This window comes from Perca fluviatilis, chromosome 2 (assembly GCF_010015445.1).
Source record: "Perca fluviatilis chromosome 2, GENO_Pfluv_1.0, whole genome shotgun sequence".
Classification (NCBI taxonomy): domain Eukaryota; kingdom Metazoa; phylum Chordata; class Actinopteri; order Perciformes; family Percidae; genus Perca; species Perca fluviatilis.
In genome coordinates, this window is record NC_053113.1 from 46212503 (window position 1) to 46236228 (window position 23726).

Sequence of the window (23726 nt, forward strand, 5' to 3'; positions counted from 1 at the left end):
AGTCAATCAAAATTAAAAACACTACTGAACAGTCACTAAACACTACGTAGAAAAATAGAAAACACAATTCTCAGGACATGAAGCTGGAGAAATAAATGTTTATTGTTCACTGTAGGCTAAATGCATGTTGCAAAAAAAAAAAAACTGTGCATTTAGCACTTGTACAAAAAGACAAAACAGAAATCTCGTGCATTTACACGTAGCACTTGTAAAAACAAACAGAAATCTTATGCGTTTGCCACTTGTGTACAGTAAGCCCATGTAAAAATAAAGTACAAAAATATACAAATAAGTTCATTACTCAGCCACAGCATCATGTCTCCGTACTGGGTCAGGCCACAGGACTTCATCCACATCACAGGCCACATTTTTTCTGGCCAGGCAACGGGGGAAAAAACCCTGGCATGCCGTATCCAGGCTTGGCATGCCTCCACACCTATGTCACCACAGGCAAGTCCCATGGCTTGCAGGAGATTTACCCTGGTGTAAGGTTGGCGTTCATATACCTTCCACCGCCATGAGGAGAAGAATTCCTCAATGGGGTTTAGGAAAGGGGAGTACGGTGGAAGGCAAAGATTGATACAACCTTGGTTCATATTGAACCACTCTCTAACCTGGAGGGCTCTGGGAAAACTCACATTGTCCCAAACAACAACATAGATGGGATGCTCATCCTGCTGCCCTAACAGAGCATCTCACATGTGATTGAGGAAAATGAGGAGCTGGTGAGTGTTGTAGGGCCCCAGGTTGGCATGATGGTGGACAACCCCATGATTGCTGATGGCAGCACATAATGTGACATTGCCACCACGCTGCCCAGAAACACCAACAATGGCCAATCACATTACGGCCTCTCCTTCTCCTTTTGGTGAGATTAAACCCAGCTTCATCCATGTAGATGTATTCATGGGGTCTTTCCATTGCATCCAGTTGAAAAACCCTCTGTAGAAATAGATCTAGTTTTGTAAGTGATATGGAAAAAGTGATTTAGGCCACTACAGTAAATCACTACTTAGAGTAATCAACATTGAATGTGTCTAGATATATGCCAACCTGTACATACTGGAATCTTTGCTCTTTGACTCTGTCTGAGGGCGCTCTGTATAGCTGTTTCATGCGCAGTCTGTTGCGCTTGAGGACACGATCAACAGTAGAGAGGCTGACACTGTTGATACCCTCAAAATTTACATGGTCCTCAATGATCTTCTGCTGAATTTCACTTGTTTAATGTTTAATGGCATTGTTCTCACGGACCATATCAACAATTAGGGTCTCTTGGTGTGGGGAGAACATACCTGTCCTCCCACCCCCATGTGGCAGTCTTTCAATTCTACAAAAAGAGAACATGGAGTTACAAAAAGATATACATGGAATACTAGGCCTACAAACAGTTAGACCAACCCTCCATTACAATACTACAGTACATTGGTACAGTGATGTACTGAAACATATATTTACTTACAGTATACTGTGGTACAGTATATAGTATGTCATACAGTAATTGCTGTCAACATTTACATACTGTACTATAATGTCAAAAAAAGGTAATTACCTGTTCTCTGCTCTCTGAACTGGCTTATATGTTCCCTCACATCATTAGCCACAAGTGTGATAAATTTTGAGTTGTTGTGTTCAAGTGGTGACGCCTGTGCTTTAATTGTGACTTTTGTCACCTGTGCTCACCATTATGCAACACGGGTGCATCACAATGAAAATGTGTTGGCAAGTTGTGTCTAAACAGGTGAAAAGTGCTTATGGTTTTGCCAAAAGAGTGATTGATTGATTCAATCAGTGGGTTCAGGCAACTGAGCATTTGGTTCAGACAATAGGGTTTAGTGTTTTAGCAATTGAGAAAAACTGTAATACCCCATCTGGTACAAATATCAATGTATGCTATTTGCACCCCTGTGTATTTACAGTACCTTGGCATATATTTACACACAGTTATCCATACTACTCATGTATTACACCTTTTTGGAATATTATCGCCCTGACATTCTTACCCTAACCATAACCAATCCCACTCCTCTTGCCTAAACCTAACCAACCCAACCAGAGCAGGCATATTCTCTTCCCCTACCACCATGCAAAAAAAACTTCGCGTTCGTCCTGACTTGCGCAATTGCGTGCAAATTATCCAATCCAAAATGAAAAAAACAAGACCACCTCACCAGGGAATCGAACTCCAGACTCCCAGATCAAAACTCAGTGTTCTAACCACTCAGGTAGCAACTGTTACAGAATGTTATTCAACTGTTTACCATTTGGTGTCTTTAAGCCTCGGTTGCTAGGTAACCATACTGTATACAAAAAATAGTTACTAACTAACAAACTAACTAACGGTTGTATGCTTTCACTGAAGACAGAAAGCGCAATTGTAGTATCCATTTTCCGCTAGAAATTCAATTGTTATAAACTTTAGAGACAAAACATTCCTAATATACCAGTTTCTGCTGTCATGGAAGATGAACGTCGGCCATGATTTCGGTGCACGCGAGCAACGTGTTTTTGTTAAGTCACAGGGTGTGAATAGCTCAGCTGTGTGGCCGAAGCTATTCGTACCGGGGGTGCAAATAGACACTCCGATAAATCTTTCACCTGCTTCCCATCGGTTTTCTATTTCCTCTTTATTTTTGCAACCCTCATCTTCCCTGTTTAATTTCCTGCTAATTGGTTGTAACCATTCCAGCTGTTTTACCTTTATGGTTTAATAACTCTACAATGCCGGCCTCTTCAGTCTGTTTAGTAGTCCTAATTTAGGGAGACCATCCTCGGATATACAGTATGCACCATGGGAAATAGAGCAGCTTGAGAGGAGGAATGTGGAATAAGACTGCACCTGAGCTAAAGGATGAGAGCCCCCTCAGCTCAGATCCCAATTGGATTTATACTCTGAAGCCTCCTTGTAGATATTTTGATGAGTTATGAATCTGGCAGCTGCTGTAGATGAGCTCTGAAACAGCCACCTGGTGCACCTGAGCTCTCTGACATTGTTTTCATTCACAGTCCCATATCCTACAGAGAAGTTTAGTCGAGGGTACACATTGGTTGGTGATTTTTTTGACTAGCCACCACAACCCCCACTTTGGAAGCCTATACTTTATGTATGTACTTTATATTTGTGTAAATACTTAAATTATTCCCTTTTAATATTTTTCATATTTTCCTTTTCTTCTCTAAAGTCTTACTTGCCAAAGATTATGAATGACACATTTGCTTATGCTCTCCCTCACACACTTTTTCACTTTTGAATCAGAATCAGCTTTATTGGCCAAGTAGGAATGCACATACAAGGTTTTTCTTTGCTCTCAATGTTACACGCAGTTCTAAGAACAATTTTCAGGAAGATAATTTATATAAGTAGGTAAAAAATAGATAAATAAATATAAAAACAAACGACAACATTTGAAGCTACATTACATTTCATGACATGCCATTTAGCTGATGCTTTTATCCAAAGCCACTACCAATGAGTGCATTAAGCCATGAAGGAACAAACTCTGAACAGCAAGAATCAGGTACAACTACAATAGCTTCAAATAAGCTAAATTACAAAGAGTGCAGTCATAAGAGATGTGTATTAAGCCTGCAGCGGAAAATGTGTAGACTTTCAGCTGTCCTGATGTCAATGGGAAGCTTGTTCCACCATTCAGGAGCCAGGACGGCAAGCAGTCGGGATTTCTCTGAGTGATTAGGTGTCCCTCGCTGTAAGGGAGCAACAAGCAGATTGGCCAATGCAGAGCTGAGTGAGTGTGCTGGGGTGTAAGGTTTGACCATGTCCTGGATGTAAGCTGGGCCTGATCCGTTTGCAGCACGGTACACAAGTACTAGTGTCTTAAAGCGTATGTGGGCAGCAACTAGTAACCAGTTAAGCCAGCGGAGGAGCGGTGTAGTGTGAGAGAATTTGACTAGGTTGAAGCTGCAAATACAGACAACATAACCGAAAAAAGAAACACTGTAAAAACAGAAAACTCAACCAAACTCAGAAACACATTGCAAATATAGAAAACACAACCAAATACAGAAATGTGCTGTGAATAAAGAAGACACAACCAAACACAGACTTGCTGTAGATAGAGAAAACACAACCAAATACATAAATAAAAAACATTAGGGGACTCTTAAAGGTGAGGCACACAGCTGGGACACGCTTGTTGTTGCCATGGTTCGTGGCTTATGAAGTTGCAACAGGCAACAGTTACTTAATTGTTGATAAAGAAATTAATTAGTCATGTCAACAAAGCCTTGCGGTAGTATAACTTGCTTGTCTCCTATTATGGGTTCCAAAAGTAACTGTTATATATATATATATATATATATATATATATATATATATATATATAGTTATAGCCAGCTAACATAATGTTAGCCTGTTTCACAAATAATTGTGTATTTCACCAGATTATTTCAATTGGCAGGCTAATAATAAGTAAAAGGCTAACACTAGGTTAACAGCAGGTATCTGCAATAATATCTGAATCTGGCAATCACAAGGTTACAGTAAAATGGTGGTGTGAATAATCAGGATTTTTTATTTTATTTTTTCAATGTAGTAAAATGCAGAACAAAATAAAGTGTGCAGAAAGATGCTTTTGTTTTTCTTAGTGTGCTGTGTGTGTGTTTATGAGTGCATGCGTGTGTTTTAAAGAACACAGTTCAGGATGAGACTCAACTCTCATTACTGTCTGTCAGCAGGGGCCCACAACACAAGTGTGTGTGTGTGTGTGTGTGTGTGTGTGTGTGTGTGTGTGTGTGTGTGTGTGTGTGTGTGTGTGTGTGTGTTTATGTGTGTGTGTATATGAGTGAGACACTGACTAATCAACATCTCACCCCACCACCACCACTAGCTGGGAATGGACAGCAGATGAGTAAGAGTCATCAATATCAGTCACTAGCCATTGATTAGGTCACTGATGAGGATGGGCATTGTGTTTGGGTGGCAGATGGAAGAGAAGGGGAGGTGGAGGGCTGGGGCTACTGTTTATTCAGGGTCACAGGGCAAGCCAGTTGTCTATAGCTGGGGCCTTTCATGGGAACAAACGTCTGATTTTGCCATTTGGTAGCTGTCAGTCAGAATTAAGCTTCCAATTTGGGCCTAGTGCCAGGAGGCTGCACTGTTAGTAGGCCAGGTCAGAAGGGGCAGTTTGTGGCATACACTGTAGGGATGTCTCTTACGTTGAAAGTGACAAAACACAAATAATGTATTTTTCTGCATACTGCATTCGGTCAGTATAATATCTCAAGTCTCACTTTTTGTCAAAGATCAAACCAGTGTGATTGCATAGCAAGACACATCTATAAAATATCTCAGCAACTATTGGATGAGTTGCCACTAAATGTGGTAGAGACATTCATGGTTCACAGATAATAATAATTTGTCAAAACTGCAAATCTAACAAATTATATACCCATCAGCCTCAGCTGTAGCCTATGTTGTTGTGTTCTATCTTTGTATGTATGCTGCGTTCTACCACTATGCAGCACTGTTGTAAAGCAGGTATTAGTTGAGACCCTGAGTACAGAGAGTGGTGACTACTGAATGTACCGTGCTTTGCTACCATGCTTCAATCATGCTTGCTTAAAGTGCCCATATTATGAAAAAAACACTTTTTTTTCTGGGATTTGGGGTGTTATTTAGTGTCTCTGGTGCTTCCACACGCATACAAACTTTGAAAAAAATCCATCCATGCTGTTTTGAGTGAGATAGGGGTTTCTGAATTATTCCTGCCTTCAGTCTCCGGGTGAGCTGTTCAAAATATGCAGGGCTTTCTATGTCACAAGCCGAAACGAGCTGCCTAACCGCAACCATTGCTACCTCGTTCTCAATGGCAAAGCACTGCTACAACACACACAAATTCACCATAATCTACAAAAGAACTACTTACATGTGCTCCCTCGTTTAGAAGAAGTCTCCCAGCTAATCCTGCCTTGTAACTGACCGAAGTCGGAGAAACAGCCTTTCTTTTACTGTCTATTGAAACAGCTAGCTAACATGATCCTTACCAAGCTACTGCGCATGTGTGACTGCCAACATAGATAGTACAGAAGAAGAGATGTCTCACTCTGTAGCTAAAACAGAGACCTGAAAACAGGGTGAAAAGAGGAGCTGCAGCAGTGAGAGAGAGAGAGAGCTGTGCAGTGCAACAAAAATATGGTGTTTTTTGAAAATTAAACCATGTAAACCTATACTGGTACAACCTTAAAATACAATTATGAACCTGAAAATGAGCATAATATGGGAGCTTTAAGAACTGTTGTAATAATGTAATGCTTCCTGTTGAAGTAAACAGCACTTGTGGAACATTCCGACGTTCTTCTATTCACCAGCCTACACTACAGTTGTTTTAAATGCTAGTTAGCATATGTTAGCATGAAAACTCGCTAAACTAAGATGGTGGACATGGTAAACATTACCTGTTATACATCAGCATGTTAGCATTGTCATTGTTAGAATTTAGCACAAAGCCCTGCTGGCATGTAGTCTCTTTGTCTTTATTTGATTCACAACTCCTAACCAGTGTTGGGACTAACGCTAACATTACAAAGTAAAGCGTTACAGTAAAGTGTTACTTTTGGCAGTAACTAGTACTCTAAGTTTTTTTTATTTACTGTTACTGAAACACTCGTTACTTTGTTATTATCGCCGCCAGGAGTAAGCCTGGATGGAATCATGCGTTCGGGTGTTTGTGTGCGTGTGTGTTACTGTCTGCCTGCAGCTAATCTCGCCTAATACTGCACCCATCAGCCTAATATCGTTTGTGCATTTACGACTCTATGCTCAAGCAAGGGCGTAAATCCCAGGGGGGTCGGGGGGGTCAGGACCCCCATCTAAGGGTTGTCCCCCCCTAGAAAACCATGCTGTGTATTGTAAATAACATAATGATGTATACTTAAAATATCTGTGTAAGTAGTAAAACAATACAAACCCCAAAAAATGCTTTTTAAGTTTAGAAACATTTTGAGTCCCCCCTCCCTTGCCTCACAGTGGTTTGGTCCACTGCCTGCTGCACTCCACTCACAGTCACATCGGATGTAGTAAGTAGGCTGTTCAAGGCTACTTTATTCACATTAAACATCGGATGACGTTCTTTTCTCAAATGGAAATGATGCTGAGTAATTCATGAATTAGTCATGACAAAAAAAAGTTTGCTATGCTAGTGTAATATAATGTAACGCTACCTAGCTTGTTTAATAGCTTGTTGGATAGAAATGCACCCACTACAGCTAACGTTACCACGGTGATAAGCCTAACGTTATGTGTGTGAACTGATATTAGGGTTAATATCGAAGATCTACAGTTGTGTTTTGCTCAATATAAAGTTAAGTGGCTGATTAGTTAAATATATATCCTCTGTCCCAGACGAAACCTAATATTTATGTGGAGGACGCAAGATCATGTTATAATTACAATATGACCGCGTGGTGAACCTATGAAACTAACTCATATTTAGACATCTGACGTTAAAGATTTGTGTTGTTGTTGCCCAGATAAAATGACAGAGGAAAGAAAAACAGACATAAGATCCTTTTTCAGTACACCAAAACGCCAAGTAGTAAGTACAATAAGTCCTCATATCAGGACAATTTGGTAACATCTTTATAAGAAAGGGTGCTTATGGAAATACTAACGTCACTATTTCACAGACAAAGGAGACAGAAAGAACTGAGGAGCAGGGAGACCAGGGACAGTCAGGTGGAGAGTCTCAGATAAGTGTGTTGAGCTTAGTTCATATTTTATATATATATATATATATATATATATATGTGTGTGTGTGTGTGTGTGTGTGTGTGTGTGGCTGTCAGGGTGAGCAGATGAGCTTTACCAGTGGCTCACTAATTTACATTATGATCAGCTAATTTAACAAGTGTACAAATCATTGTATTTCTTTTATATGGGGACAGTTTTGCAAAATAAGTCATTATGTTTTAAGGTATTTTTATATATTATATATTGTATATATATATATATATATATAAATATATATATATATATATATCCTCTGTGTACACATGTCCTCTACAAGTATAATTGTGGCTGTATTATTTGTGTCCCCTTCAAAAATTGCTCTTCAGAAATTTTATGTTTATTGTCCTACTGTTAGATCAGATTTACACCCATGTGCTCAAGGACCTCTTGTGGTTGCTGTGAATGTAGTTTTTAATTTTTGTTGACTCTTGTTGTTTATTGCAAAAATGTACAAAGGCATTCAGCATACGTTAATTCCTGTAGGCTGCACATTGCCCTGTCATGTTGACCAAAAGGTCGCCCAGTCTATCACCACCATAAGTGATGACTTAACTGACTGAATTTCAAGCATTCAAATAAAATAAAATAAAAAGTATGAATTAAATTAAATTTTGTTGCTTCTAGGCTGAATTATCGTAATTCCTTATTATATCAAATGCTGCAGCATGTGTACTGACAAGAACTACGAAAAGAGATTGGCTCCCTGTAAAATCCAGAATTGAAGTTAAAATCCATCTCTTGACCTACAAAGCTCTTTATGGTCATCCACCATCATATTTCAAAGAGCTCATAGTACCCTATTGCCCCACAAGAGCACTGCACTCCAAGAATGCAGTTACTTGTTGTTCCCAGAGTCTCCTACTCTTTTCATAAGTAACCCAGTGGGATTTTGGATAACAGATTGGATCAAATGTTGGAAATGGGATTTTCAACAGCAAAATAGGGATTCCGAACTAAAATCAGATCATGTAATTCAATTTTACATTTGATCTGGATCAAACCTGCCGGTCCGTGTACTTTTTCGTTCATTCGATTTTCATTTCATAAACAGGTATTAAAAAACAAAAAACGAATGGTTATTTGATTTTCGTTTTAAAATACGATATTTGAAATTGAAATACAATGCGTTTTTTCTTTTTCATGGTCGAAATGGGATGGGAGAAATTTAAAATATGCTGTGATTTTCATTTTCTATTTTATATAACAAAAATAAAATCACTCAAAAACAGAAACGAAAAAAGGTTTGTTTTTTTATATTCAGAGACCGGATGTTGTTATTTCCAAGGCAACAGCGCCAGCCTAGCCTACCAGTGTTCAGCCCAGGCCAAAATTACTTTGGAAACCTAGCTAGCTATACTCTTGATAATCCTTGGCAAACGTTCTGTTGCTGCCGTTAAGCTTGCTGATCTGGCAGAGAGTCACCGGGGGTTCGGGATCAGATCATAGGGATCAGACCTCCAGTGCTGGGTCTAATATTCTAATATTAGCTGCTGTTGCAGCTAGCTAGCAGGTAGCCACCAGCCCTGTGACCTCGGTCCTCGCGGTTCGCTCCCCGGGACTGACTCTGCAGAGCTGGCGTTACCCGCTCTATGATCAATGAGCAATGATCAAGGGATTACAAAATTTCTCTCTCATATTGCTCCTCATAACCACTGAAAACTGTCAAAAATCTAACCCAGAGTACAATTATTATGGACGTTAGCTGACATTAAGGGTTTCTGCTTCATTAAGGGAAATTGTAAGGAAAAAGCTTAACGTGGTTAACCATTAAGCTTTTTGCTAAGCGATTTTTGATCACTGTTTATAAACAGTGATCAAAAAATCTAACCTAAAGTCGTTATGGACGTTATCTGACTGATAACTGACTGATATCTGATTGATCATTGTTTAGGTACATTAAAGTTAAGCTTTTTCACGTTAAGCGTTTTAGAATGTCCTGCTGCTGCTGAGGGAATCTGTAGCCTATAACTTCCGTTTTTTGCCCCCCTTTACATAAATATACATATGGCTATGAAATAGATCATGAAATACAGGCTTTAGTCATAATAGTTCAATAGCCTAAATACATGTATGTTTTACTATGTATTTCGAGGGACTTTTATTTATTCCATCTATTTATGCACGTTATATTTAAAGGAAGTTTGGTTATCTCACAGACTCAGACTAAAAGCAGCGCAAGCCTGCCTGACATCAGTGCATCATAGCATATCACTATCTGCAAATAAAATAAAATATGAATAAATCACGAAGCGCGGCAGATTCCCAGCTCAGCTAGAGGGTAACGCCAGCTCTGCAGACGGACCAGAGTCAGTCAACACCGGGGAGCGAACCGTGGGGACCGAGGTCACAGGGCTGGTGGCTATCCGCTAGCTAGCTGCAACAGCAGCTAATATTAGAATAGACCCAGCACCGCAGGTCAGATCCCCAGGATCTGATCCCGAACCCCCGGGGACTCTGCCCAGATCAGCAACAGAACGTTTGGGATTGTGGCACGGTGGCGTAACGGTTACGCTACAGCCGTGAACTGAAAGTCTGTTTCCTCAGCTGGTTCGACTCTCTTGGGGCGAAGTTGTTCGCCGGCGGGTAGAGACAGAGAGTCAGAGGGAGGCAGGGAGAGACGGGAATAAATACATGTGGCATTATGAAATAAAATTCCCCCCCAAGCATTATCAAGAGCACAGGTTTCCAAAGTAATTTTAGCCTGGGCTGAAAGCAACACTGGTAGGCTAGGCTGGCGCTGTTGCCTTGGAAATGACAACATCCGGTCTCTGAATATGAAAAAACAAACCTTTTTTCATTTCTATTTCCGAGTGATTTTATTTTTGTTATATGAAATAGAAAATGAAAATCACAGCATATTTTTAATTTCTCCCATCCCCTTTTGACCATGAAAAGGAAAAAAATGCCTTGTATTTCAATTTCAATTGTTGTATTTTAAAACGAAAATCAAATAACCATTCGTTTTTTGTTTTTTAAGTCTGTTTATGAAATGAAAATCGAATGAACGAAAAAGTACACGGACCCCTGCCCTTTGGGTTTTTCAAAACTCGGTTTGGAATCTATTTGATAAAAAAAAAAATAGGATTATCCTGATCCCGTTCAGTGGATTCAGTTGTGATTTTTCGAACCAAATAAAATCAGAGTTTTTTTAAAAGTGAATGATCATAAAATAAAGATGTACTGATCATATATACACTTCTTCATATTTGAAGCATTTATGAAGCATGTCACATCTAATGATTTTTGACTAATTGGATAGTATTGTTTTTGTTTTGTTATTTAACATTTTATAACAAAATAAGGAATGTAAAATGTCTCTGTTTATTACTGAGTTTCTGTTTCTTAAAATTAAAACAAACAATGGCTACTTGTGGCCACCGGTATTTTGCCTACCTGTTCTCTTTGCTATAAGCTAGTAAGCTACACTGTTGGTTCCATTTAAGGCTCTGATAAACAGGATTTGGTATTTGGATCACAGTGATCCAATTCAATGTTCCTTTACAGTTTTTTTCAATTGCTTAAGCACAATTTTGAAAACAGGGACAGTCTTTTTCAAAACACTACACACAATTAGCACAACCACACACCCAATTAGCAGAACACCTTTGCACCTTTGCAAAATGAAACACTCTTGCAAAATCTATACACTAATTTATAAAAAACATATTTTGTTACCATACGAAACACACACGTTTCATTTGACTTAATGAAGTTTTAACCAGATACACACTGCTATAGCTAACCTAAAACACTTTTAGCAATTCTACTTCTCATTGATTAGAGTACTGTAAATGAAGTACACAGAGAAATTTACAATAAGTTCATCAAACACTACACAAGACCAATGCTGCAGACTGAGGAAAATATAATTTTTTTTTCTCCATATACCCAAATCAGTCAACATGGAGAATCACAAGTTTTCATGCTACTACAGTAGTGTGCATAACACTGTTAGCTCAGCAAACAACAGACAAACATAAAATATGGTATCCAGTACAGGTTACAATCACAAAAAAACAAAACAACAACAAACAAAAAAATGATCTGAAAAAGTACAGAAAATACTAGCCATGATCTCTTTGCCTAGCTGGATCTGACCAGAGAATTTCATCAACATCACAGGCGATATATCCTCATTGGCAAGACAACTGTCTTGAATGTCGAATTCATCCTTGCAAAGCTGCGGCATCGACTTGGTCCTCCATGGCCTCAATGAGGGGTACCTGAGCCTGGGGCCGGAGATCCTAAACCCTCGCGTGAATATGGGCCCCCTTCCTCCTTGTTGTTCTCGACCCTCAATCCTCAAATGTCACAGGGAGGGGTATCAACAGTGCTGATATGGTGCATACAATGAGCAGCTGATTACTGTAACTGTAGACAGATTTTCTTTGACCTGTTTCCTTGTTGAAATGTCCTCATGACAGATGCCGCTGTATATCTGCTAAGATTTGGCTGAACTCTTAGTCCAGCCTCCCTCAGCGTCAGTCCGTGGTTCACAACATGGTCCACTAGTGTTGCGCGACTTTCATTTGATAAATTTGGTCCTCTTCTTCTTTGAGCATATTCTTCGGCTTCAGGTCTTCCTCTCCCTCTCCCTCTCCCTCTTCCTCTACCTCTACCTCCACCTCGGCCTCTACCTCTGGCTGGGCCTTTTCCTCTTCCTCTACCTCCTTCTCCTCCTCTGTGGATTCCCCCTCTCACTCTCAGTCTTCTTCTGACTCCTTCCATTTTGGTTGAGGACAGGTGAACTTACCTGCTGTATATTTTATAGTGCTTAAACCTGATTGGTGTGTCTACAATTAAGCAATCATGTGTTTTCATACCTGGTGGCTGTGTTTAACCAATTGATTCATGGGTGTGTTCATTTGAAAGCCTTTGCTTTGCTATTGCAAGGAAATGACATCATGATAAATATCTGTGTCAAATACAAGTGTGTTTAGTGTTTTGCAATCACTGTGTGTAATGTTTTGCAAAACGTGTGAAGCTGACAATGTGCTTACAGTTGTGCAAATCTAGGCCAGTGTTTTGCTCCTTGAGTGTAAGGTTTTGCTAATTGTGGGAAAGTTTTAATTTTAGTGTGCAAGCAATTGTAAAAAACTGCAAAAAACTAGTATAAAAGTAAGATGGATCAGGTGATCCTGGATAGCAAAACATGGGATTTCCAAATTCGGATCAATTTGATCCAGATTAAACTTTTGGAAAAACTGGGCCCAGAAGTAGAATGGGGACCAGAGCCTTCAGCGACCAGGCTCCTCTCCTTTTGAACCAGCTCCCAGTCTGGGTTCAGGAGGCAGACACCCTCTCCACATTTAAGAGTAAGCTTACAACTCTCCTCTTTGATAAAGCTTATAGTTAGGACTGGTGCAGGTTTGCCTTGAAAATGCTGTTAGTTATGCTGCAATAGGCCCAATCTGCCAGAGGACTTCCCATGATACTCTGACCTTCTCTGTCCTTCTCGCTCTCGCCATCTTTATCTGTATTCATGTCCCATTAATGCATGCTACTAACTTCGGGCCTTTTTACACCTGGAAGTCTGAACCAAGGTCCAGACTCTGTCTTTCTCTTTCTCTATCTCTATCTCTCCTCAACCGGTCAAGGCCGATGGCCGCCCACCTAGAGCCAGGTTCTGTTTGAGGTTTCTGCCTGTTAAAAGAAAGTCGTTATTTGCTACTAAGTGCAATTGCTCTTGGGGGAATTGTTGAGTCTCTGTAAATTATAGAGTGTGGTCAAGACCTACTCTGTAAAGTGTCCTGTCCTACTGTTGTCAGGATGGAGGGGAACTCTCATGCTGACTCAAACAATGTGACAAACAACCTAGGCTCACAAGCTACCATCTCGCCTTCTGAGCCAACGGTTGGAGGATGCTTTGGGGGAGGTTGAAAGGAGAGAGGTGGGTGAGTGGCTTGCTCTCACCACAGATGGGTCAGTTCAGTGTACAGCTTGCTCTGACATCAGAGTTTTAGGTCCAAAAAAATTACAAGACAAAACTAACAAACATAAAAAGTGCCAGTCCCACATGAAATGCATAGATATTTTGCAGAGAAGACAATTGAGAAGGCAGTAGATAACAGTGCACCTCTGTGGAGAAAACACAATGACCAAAGCAAATAGAAGTGCATGCTTACAGCCTATATGATCCACCAAAACAACCTTAAAATCCAGCCACAGCTGGTGGGACATCAACAACTCAACAGTCTAAACCTTAGATGTATGCTGCATTCCGACAAGGCTTGTCGTAATGTGCTCATGTTTATTGGAGAGAAAATGACAGCTCAGCTATTGGACTTTCAGTATTCTCATTGATGAGAGCGCAACAGTGTCAAACAAAACATGCCTGATCATCTACATTAGAATTCCCTATGAAGATCTGCAACTTCTTTCATCTTGTTGACCTGCAGTCGTGCACTGGGGCAGCCATTTGTGATGTCATTCTACAAAGCCTTGATATGCAGGGCATCTCTGAAGACATGTTATGCTGCTGCTTGTTGGCTTTGCAACTGATGGGGCCGCTGCTCTGATGGGCCGGTACAGAGGAGCAGCCACACTCCTATGTGAGAAGATTAACCCTAAACTGACCGTTATTCACTTGCGGTCCATGATGCTGTGAAACATATTACAGACGTGAGTCATTTTCCGATGTTCATTGACTCTGTACTCATTTTTCTCTCAAAGCCCAAAACATGAGAGAGCTTGAGACTGGGGCTTCCGACTTGGGGATGCACGCTCGCAAGTTCGGAAGAGTGTTTGACGTGCTCTGGCTGTCCTCATCCTGCCCGTCTGTTACGGCTCCCTGGGAAAGCTATCCAGCCTTGGTCAAACTGTTTGACAAATCAAGATCTTCCATGGAGAGGACAAGATGTCGGGACATTTATGCTAAAATTATACAGCGTCTTTTTTTGCTCGGTATGGTGTTAGTAAAAAAAGATGCAATAGAGAACCTGCAGGCGGTGTCTCTGTTTCTTCAGAGGAGAGATGCCACAGCGGTAAGTGCCAATACTGAGGTGGGGGCGTTGCACTGAGAACAATGAGGTCTACGAGGCAAGCCGAGGATGTGAATGCAAGACGGCTGAAGGAGGAATTTGAAAGTTTTCACACATTCAAGGTGGTGAATGTGTCTAAGTCAAATGACGGAGACCATTGAAAGGCAGAGGTATTTCGTGAATTTTCAGCAATCAATATTGAGCGCAGGCTGGATGACAGCAGAATTATTTCTGCTATCTGATGAAGATTGCATTCTATGTAGATGGCAAACTTGTCACCACACAACAAGGCAAGAGAGGGAAGATATCATGCTACATGACATCAATGATGAATTATATATTTAAAAATTAAAACTCCTACTCAAAAAGGGATATTAAAAAATTTCCTTTTTAGACCTGTATTTACTATTTTATTCATATATTACGCTACTTTTGTGAACCCAAGACTTTTGAAAACTCATTTCAAGCACCAAAACAATTGAGTGTATGTTTTCACAAGAGCTTTGAGAAATATTTCTGCTTTAGGGCCAAATTGTCTCTTTACACATTGCTCTGGAACAATTTGGAGATCAGTTATATGCAAATACCCCATACAAGGAGAATTCAAGAAGATATCTAAAAATGCCCTTAGACCTCAGAGGGTTAAAGTTCATAATTACTCTACTTAGTTGATATAGGCCCACTGTGGTTTGTGATTTATTTTCATGAATGAAAATGTCTTTAAAAGAAAACTTAAGATTTTTTTTCATAAATTGCATCCTGGACATAACTACCAACTGACTCCAAGGTAATGTCCTCTGAAGAGTTTACATTCTACAATTACTCACAAATTTTGCCTGATGGATTTTTCAGGCTGATTTAAGTCAGTGTCTAGGTTTGTGTGGCGAATTCTTTAAAACAGCATTTTAAACTATAATGTAGGTAGTTAAGCATTGACAGAAATAATACCTTAATGAATATATGAAAAACTTTCTTTTTTTTTCTTGTGTGTCTAGTTTATTTGCGTGGTGGGGGTTCACTGGGGGAATGTTTGACCTCAGGCTTTTTTAGTCCAAGCTACCGCCCTGTGACGTGTTTTCACATTTTGTCAACATGCTGATGTGGGCCAACCAAGTAATATTTCTATCACCATATCTAAAAACAACTTCATCCGTGAGGTTCTAGAAAATGCAATATAAAGTGTAACCCTCTGCTGCCTTTCATCTGGCTCCTTCCACCAAATCCTCTGTAGAAGAAAGTGCTGATTTGTTAGCTTCAGGCTTTGTTGAGGTCAAAGGTCTCATTTGTAAAGTTGAGGGCTTTTGATTTGTTGATCCAAGCACAAGTTGTAATGTTAGAGCTGAAGGATCCTCGAGCTCTCTGGCATGTTTCTGAAGACAAGCAATTACACACACACACACACACACACACACACACACACACACACACGCCCCGTTGACCCTGGAGACTTTCTGTAGCTCTGTTTCTCCACCTGTTTGCTGCTCTCCTGCTCAGTGTGTCAGCGACCTTGCGTCTTTAAATTCCTGAACTGTTCCATTTGAACAGGCTAAGGTACTTGTTTTTCATTTACTGAAGCTCCACTGGGACTGCAGCACCCAGCAGACTGTCAGCGTATGTAGGGCGTTGAAACTTGGCTTCAGCAGGCGTGTCAAAGGGTTTCTGGGTCATGTTCATAATCAATTTTTCAATAAATGTGGAGTTCCGCTGAGGTTCATGTGACATCACTGAATACAAATGTATTCGTGCAGACATGACCTTATATGATATGTCATCTCAGGGCACCACTGTCCAATTAGACACTTTACAAAGAGTTTATGGATTGTAACTAATAATTGTATTAATTGTTAATACATTATTTATGAATGTGTAATGGATACATTTATAGAGTCACTCGAATTTGACACATGCAGATCAGTTTGCCTATCATAGGGAGTACTATTGCCTGTGAATAATAATAATAAGTCTTTTGAAGCTCTGGAGGACTTTTTTCAAGTCTGATGACATCATCAGGGCTGTGTTAGCTTGGACTTATAAAGATGTTATAAATGACCAGGCAGGGAGGGTCTGCTGTTCCAACTAATGCTACTATGGTGCAAAAGCAGTCTCATAAGAATTTGCAACTTGTGAAACACAATGCGCAAATGAATGCAGAGCGATTTTTATACATAAAACCTGTGTTGTATCTGTGCCTCTAATTTGCAACGTGTGAAACACAGTGCACAAATGAATACAGAGTGATTTGTATGTGTAAATGCATATCTGTGTCGGACACTCACTCTGTATTGATTTGTGCATTGGGTTTCACAAGTTGCAAATTCTTATGAGACTCTTTTAGCACCATAGCTATCAAGTTGCTTTATGGGAAATGTAGGGTCCAGTATTTTTGGAGTTCAACCTATACAGGACTAAAGGTATAACATGTTTGTATAACAAATGTCATTTTTTTTATTTACTAATTTGTAGTCAAATCAAATGGTTTGACCACACTAAAAACATCTGGACCAAAATCCATGTAACAATTTTGTGACATTTACACCTGCAGTCCAGATGGATTATTAGGAAAGAAATTGTTGAAGGATAAGGCTAGTGATATTCTGCAATTTTTCATATTGACAACAAATCCCATAAAAGGCATTGCCCAGACCAAAGTACATTTGGCATGGCCTTTGGGGGCGTGGTGTTCACAGGTTTTTCTCTAAAAGACAGAATGACTGACGATTGTTAGTTACTTTTTAATCACTTGACTAGCAATGGCCTCTTTAACCAGAGGGTGACGACCTATTACAGATCTATAAAGCTTCAGTAAATCATTTATCAAGTGGTACCCGTCTTGGTTTACCCTGTACCCTGTGGTTTTACCCTGTTTGTCCTGTGTGACGTGTAAATAGAAAAGACATGTATTGTTCTGGGAACACCAGAAGTGATCATATCCTCTAAAAGACACACACACACACACACACACACACACACACACACACACACACACACACACACACACACACACACACACACACACACACACACACACACACACACACACACATCCATTGCAGCTGTGGGAGCCATCCTCTCTGCCAACAGTCAGTGTCACAGAGCGATGGCAGTTATGGTGGTTTTTGAATTAAAACTATGGCTCGGGGCACTTCGTTAACTTATTATGGAAAACAGAGGCCATCACCAACCTCTCTAACACACACACACACACACACACACACACACACACACACACACACACACACACACACACACACACACACACACACACACACACACACACACACACACACACACACACACACACACACACCCTTATGTCTTTTGATAAGGCTTGTACCCTTGTCAACAAGCACACAATTTAATTAGTGTTGATTGTTGTTGGCGTGTTCAATAGTTATTAATTAGAGTGGGGAGGGGCCCTGGTCTAGATTGCACGCCTGAAGCTGTGACGCACTGCTTTGTCTCACACTCCAGAATAACAGAGATGCTGTGAAAAATCAAAGACTGTTGGGGGGGATTAAACCCTTTTTTTAAGGGTTGGAACCTTTTAGATAACTACCTACTAACTATTAAACAGCAACATATGGACAGGAAGTGTGCTACTAGTCATTTATCAGCAAAAAAAAAAGACATAGAAGTATTACACCAGTTCTGGGATTCAAAATCTCTTTGATCATCTCTTTGAGCATCTTCAATTTAAATGCCAGTGTACTGTAATGCTGCAGTACACGGAGAACATCACAGTATTACTAGTTTGTTTTGTTTTTTTATATAAAAGAGACTATATTGAGTTTATTCTTAAATATCATTGTATGGTATGGCATTGCCTATAAAGCAATGGCAGATGATTTCTGTATAAAGCAATATATATATATATATATATATATATATATATATATATATATATGCATAAACTCACTTTTCCATATCACTATCACAACATATAAATAAGCTTACCCTACACACCTGAAATGACCTGAATTTGAAATGGTCTTGCCACAGAATCACTGCCAAGCCCCTATTATATGAAGATCTTTAATCATCCTGTCTTTAGGCTCAAGCTGTTTCAATTTATTTTCCCTATTCTTTATTGTGAAATTGAACCTAGAAACTCCTTGTTTATGAAAACGTATTGATTGAAAAGTAAGGATAACCAAAATTGTTTCTCCCACATCATCATCCAACAGCTGATATGGGGAAATAATTCTGCTTTTGATGCTTTCTGTGTTGGTTTATTTCCTCATATCAGACATTTTCAAAATGCTACTCTTAGTGCAAACTCCAGTCACTCCCCTTTGTACCTATCTGCTAGACGCTTGATTGTCAAAAATCCCCCTCGTCCCTCTCAGGTCTTGTAGGTCCTATACTGTTGATATGGTAAACCTTAGCTACACATCCAGCACACAGAGCAACATGAGCATTCATTCAAAGTCATGTTTGTGTCTACCTGATGAATGTAAGTCCAATATTCTCTCCTTTCAGCCAGTGGTCCTTTACTTCAGTAGAAGTACTAATACCACACTGTACAAATACTCTATTACAGGTAAAAGTCCTGCATTGAAAATGTTACTTAAGTTAAAGTATGTCAGTATTATCAGGAAGATGTACTTAAATTATTAAATGTAAAAGTACTCAATGCAGAACTCCAGAGGTGGTGACCATTCTACGTGGGTTTGTCACTGCAAGTGAGCTCACATTACACAGTCATCTGCCCCGATGTTCATATATAAATCTGGATTATTGGAGAAAATCTGAAAAGGTTCCTCAAATATATACAGACTTAACCCCTGTGTTGTCCTCGGGTCAAATTTGATCCAAGTTTTTTATATCAGAAATATGGGTTTCTGTCAACAAAATTGCCCAAAAATAACACGGATGCATGGACGTTGTACGGACCCACAACGTTCTTTGCAGGTAAAGTCCATGATTACTCTAATCGAATTTTGGTTTCTTCAATTTTATACCATTTGAAAAAACGTTTAAATGGTTAAACAGCATCCTGACTAAACTTTGACAAAAACCAGTCTGTGAGCCACTCAATGTCCTCTGATGAAAATATATATTAGTAAAAATATTTCATAATTTAATTTTTTTCCAAACTCAAAAATCGAGGTGTGATGTCATATAAATTAGGTTTATTGACCATTAATAAAAAAAAGCGTTGAAAAAAATGTAATCAAAAAACGTTTAAAAAAGCATGAAAAGCATAAAAAAAACATCAGAAAAAATGCATTTTACATTGTAATACTTACATAGAAATACTTCTAATACGTCCCTGAAACAAACCAAGCAGGAGAATAGTAAAAGGTTGTATATGCATGTTGCAATTTTAAGAAACTAAAAGCTGGTCCATTTTTCCTTTTCAGTTTTCACGGGTGCTTCTGCTTCTTCTTCTCTGCCTGGAAAGCACGGCTGCGTTGCATTGTGGTATACGGGGGTAAAATGTAGGGTAGAGTAGCAGTGCATTGTGGGTATTTTAAAGTGGACTATAAAGTGAAAGAAATGGTAACACTGCATGACTTCATGCATGAAAAAGCATGAATTAATTCATGTAGTACTCTATCACCAGACCAAACTCAATCTTTTAAGATTGAACATTAGTCTGGGGAGTCTGCTCTGTTTTTTCTACTGCACAAGAGGCGTGATCAACGGGCATAGTTCAAATGACAGGTGGATAAGCCAGTTTGTGAGTGGTCCCCACAGATTTGTAACAGATGCAGGATAGAAAAATGTAGAGGTTTCCAGCCTGAGCTGCAGGGCGAAATCAAATCGCCGGCAGATTGGGCTGGGTTTACCCAGTCTATGAACTATCAGTAATGTACAAGGATTAATAATATCTCATGTATGACTTAGAGTAATGCAGGCACAATACATTAATTAATGCATCAATGAAGGTGTTTCAATCATCATGATTTCTGATTTATTAATGATGTTCGTGTCTTCTTCAAAAAACTGACCAGTCACAGCAGTGTACATATTATTCTGGAGAATTGTAGTGTTGTAATCATTGTTAACTAAACATTACTTCTTCATTACTTCATAATGCTTGTGGTCCTTTAAATAAAATGCTGACCTGGTCCATTGATAAATAAGATATGATAAATGGTGGCATACAATTAAATGTATTAAGAATTAAAGAAGTGGGTTGGCAAAATGTTACTAAGGTCACTACATTGACACAAAATACAGATGCAGATGCATTTTTTTTATAGATGATAGATTTTATTCACAACAACATAAGACACTTAAACAGTAATGCCTGAGAACAATGCTCACCCTGGTAGGATATTTATGAAGTGTCTGAACACCAGAAATATCTTGACAATTTGTTTTATTTGAGGGGTCACAAAGATGATCGCACCATTAATCATACGTTATTTACCAATGTTAAAGATGGACCAGGTCAGCAATTTATTTAAAGGGCCACAAACATGATGAAGTAATGAAGAAGTCATGTTTAGTTCATCATGATTACAACACTACAAGTCAGTTTCTTTAGCCTGTCACTTTAACTACAGATTTACCTATGAAGAAGACATGGACATCATTAATAAATCAGAAATCATGATGATTAAAACACCTTAATCACCTTAATTGATTAATCTATTAACGTATTGTTCCTGCATTACGTCATGCATGAGATACTATTACTCCTTGTACATTACTGATAGTTCATGAAGTACTACATGAATGAAGTCATGCATGAATTCAAGATATTTCATGTACCATTATTTGAATGTGTTTTACGAATGAAATTAACTGTAGAGAATTTGAACAACACTACAAAATGGTGAAACACACTATTTCGCACTATTTCCATAATAGGGAACGGTTTCAAACACAGCTAATCTGGAAATGCTACAACAGAAACAAACATGTGGACATGGCTCCAGTGTTGGAAGTGGGCAGTGTGAAGCTGCACTCCTATTGACCCCCTTCCTCATGCTGCGGGGCTGACACTTCATCAGGAGGCCTTGTGACGAGGACCATCCTCCAACCCCCCTCCCGCCTCTTCCTCTCCGTCCTGCTCTTGATGTGCCTTTTGTTTGGTGCCTAATGACAGCTGTGATGGAACCGTCATGCTCTGTAATCACACCGGCCCGCAGCCGGGCCTTCTTCCTGCCGCCGCCATCCCTCCGCTCATCTATCCCCTCCCAGCAGCAGAGACAGCCGGTCAAACACAGCCCTGCATTCTCACCTCATCACATCTGATCTACATCACATCAAATCTTACTCCGCAGATCTAGTTTGGTTTGTAAAATACGCACGTGTGTATATATATATATATATATATATATATATATATATATATATATATATATATATATGTGTGTGTGTATGTGTACTGTATATAAAAGGGTGTTGAAATGATTCATTGCATTGATGCATCGCGATGCGGACCTGGATGATTCTGCATCAATGCAGTGACAGACTCTAATCGATTATTGCCTAATGATGTTACTTGTTGATTTGCTGGTCGCTGCTTTTTGAGTTTTTGCCTTTTGTCTGCTGTGTTCAGACTCCGCTACATTCAGGAAGTGTCTTTTTTAAGAGCAGATACAATAAAAGGGGAGTTCATACATATATGAAAACCACGTGTAGCAAAATATAATAATATTGAAGTGGTGAAGCATCGTGATGCATTGTGACATCGAATCGATACAAATCGGTGAAAGGATAATCGTAAACGAATTGTGAGACCAGTAAAGATTCACATCCCTATATAAATATATATTTATACGTTTATGCTGCCATAAGCTGCAGACAGGGAGGCCCAGTGGCTAAAAATATAATTTTCCTGGCCCAGGAATTGTCAGGAGGGTTCATTGCAAACTTGTGCAGCTGGGTGCGTTTCCTGCTGTTCGCCTGAACACATACTCTCATTCGGAAACGGTGAGCAGCTCTGCCTATTAAAATGTAAATTCCCTCTCGGTGCAGCGGCGGCAGCGGCAGCGGCAGCAGCTACGGCGGCAGGCGAGCCCAGACTGGGATGCAGCAGGGAAGGAAGGGGAAGCTGGTGGGGGTGAGAGGTGTACGCGCTATAGGCAGGATGTGTCTGTCTTCCAGCATGCTGCGGCTCGCAGACAGGCAGCATGTGGCTGGGTAATATGCTCCGCTGGCCGGGCCCTTCAGCGCATTACAAAGCCCAGGCTGGAAACAAAAGGTGATTCCTCTGATGTAATAGACTTCATTTTACTGACTTTATGCTGTTACTCTACTCATGTTTGTGTCTTAAAAATAAAAAAAAATAAAAAAATTTACTTATTTGCATACTTATGAGGCTTTCAAAAATGTTCAGGATGAAGTTTAGAATAATGTGACAATTAGGTTTTTTTATGAAGTATTTCACATCTTTCTTAAAACATATTTTGGTCATTTCTTTCTCCATAGAGGGACAGTATATTACATGTTTATAGATAGCAAAATAAGCATTTTTGTACTTCATTTATCATATTTCAACTGCATTAACACATTTTTCTTTTTGTTTTTGTCTTAGTCCTGTGGTAAATGACCTGTCAATCAAATGTAGAGTAATAGGAGGTTCCAACGGTGTCTTTTCATTTCGCTGGTAAGGCTCTTTTTTTGTTTGGATCATTTGCTTTCAATGTAATGGCATCAATTGCTTGTCAATATCCCAGACTATGAGTTTTATTCAACAAATTCAACACATTTTTATTGTTTACAAGATGAGCAGGTCCTGACAAGTCATTACATCTCACTAAATGTTCTGTACTGTCGCTGGTGAAGACAAATAAAATAAATAAAAAATAACAGAAAAGAAGAGGAAAAAACCCAAACCAAAAAGTACACAATTAAGTTGATTTTTTGATTTGATTTATTGATTGATTGAAGTTCAGTATAAAAGTATAAAAAGGCAAGTTTTATCAAAAATGTGATGGATTATTTCTACATACAGTAAAACATTGTAAAAATGTTGACTTTGACTCATACACACACTCTTGCACCTATATGTCAATGCAGACACACACACGCACACACAC

General features: G+C 39.4%; 1 protein-coding gene across 1 annotated transcript in view; it reads left to right on the forward strand.

Annotated features, from left to right (window-relative positions):
* The window catches only part of LOC120546960 (dehydrogenase/reductase SDR family member 13-like), a 122053-nt gene that overhangs the window by 97116 nt on the left and 1211 nt on the right, over window positions 1–23726 (forward strand). Inside the window, exons 6-7 of the mRNA XM_039782252.1 lie at window positions 22663–22888; window positions 23222–23293. Coding sequence (XP_039638186.1) covers window positions 22663–22888; window positions 23222–23232 — 237 coding nt within the window. The 3' untranslated portion in view covers window positions 23233–23293. The remainder of the gene's footprint in view (window positions 1–22662; window positions 22889–23221; window positions 23294–23726) is intronic.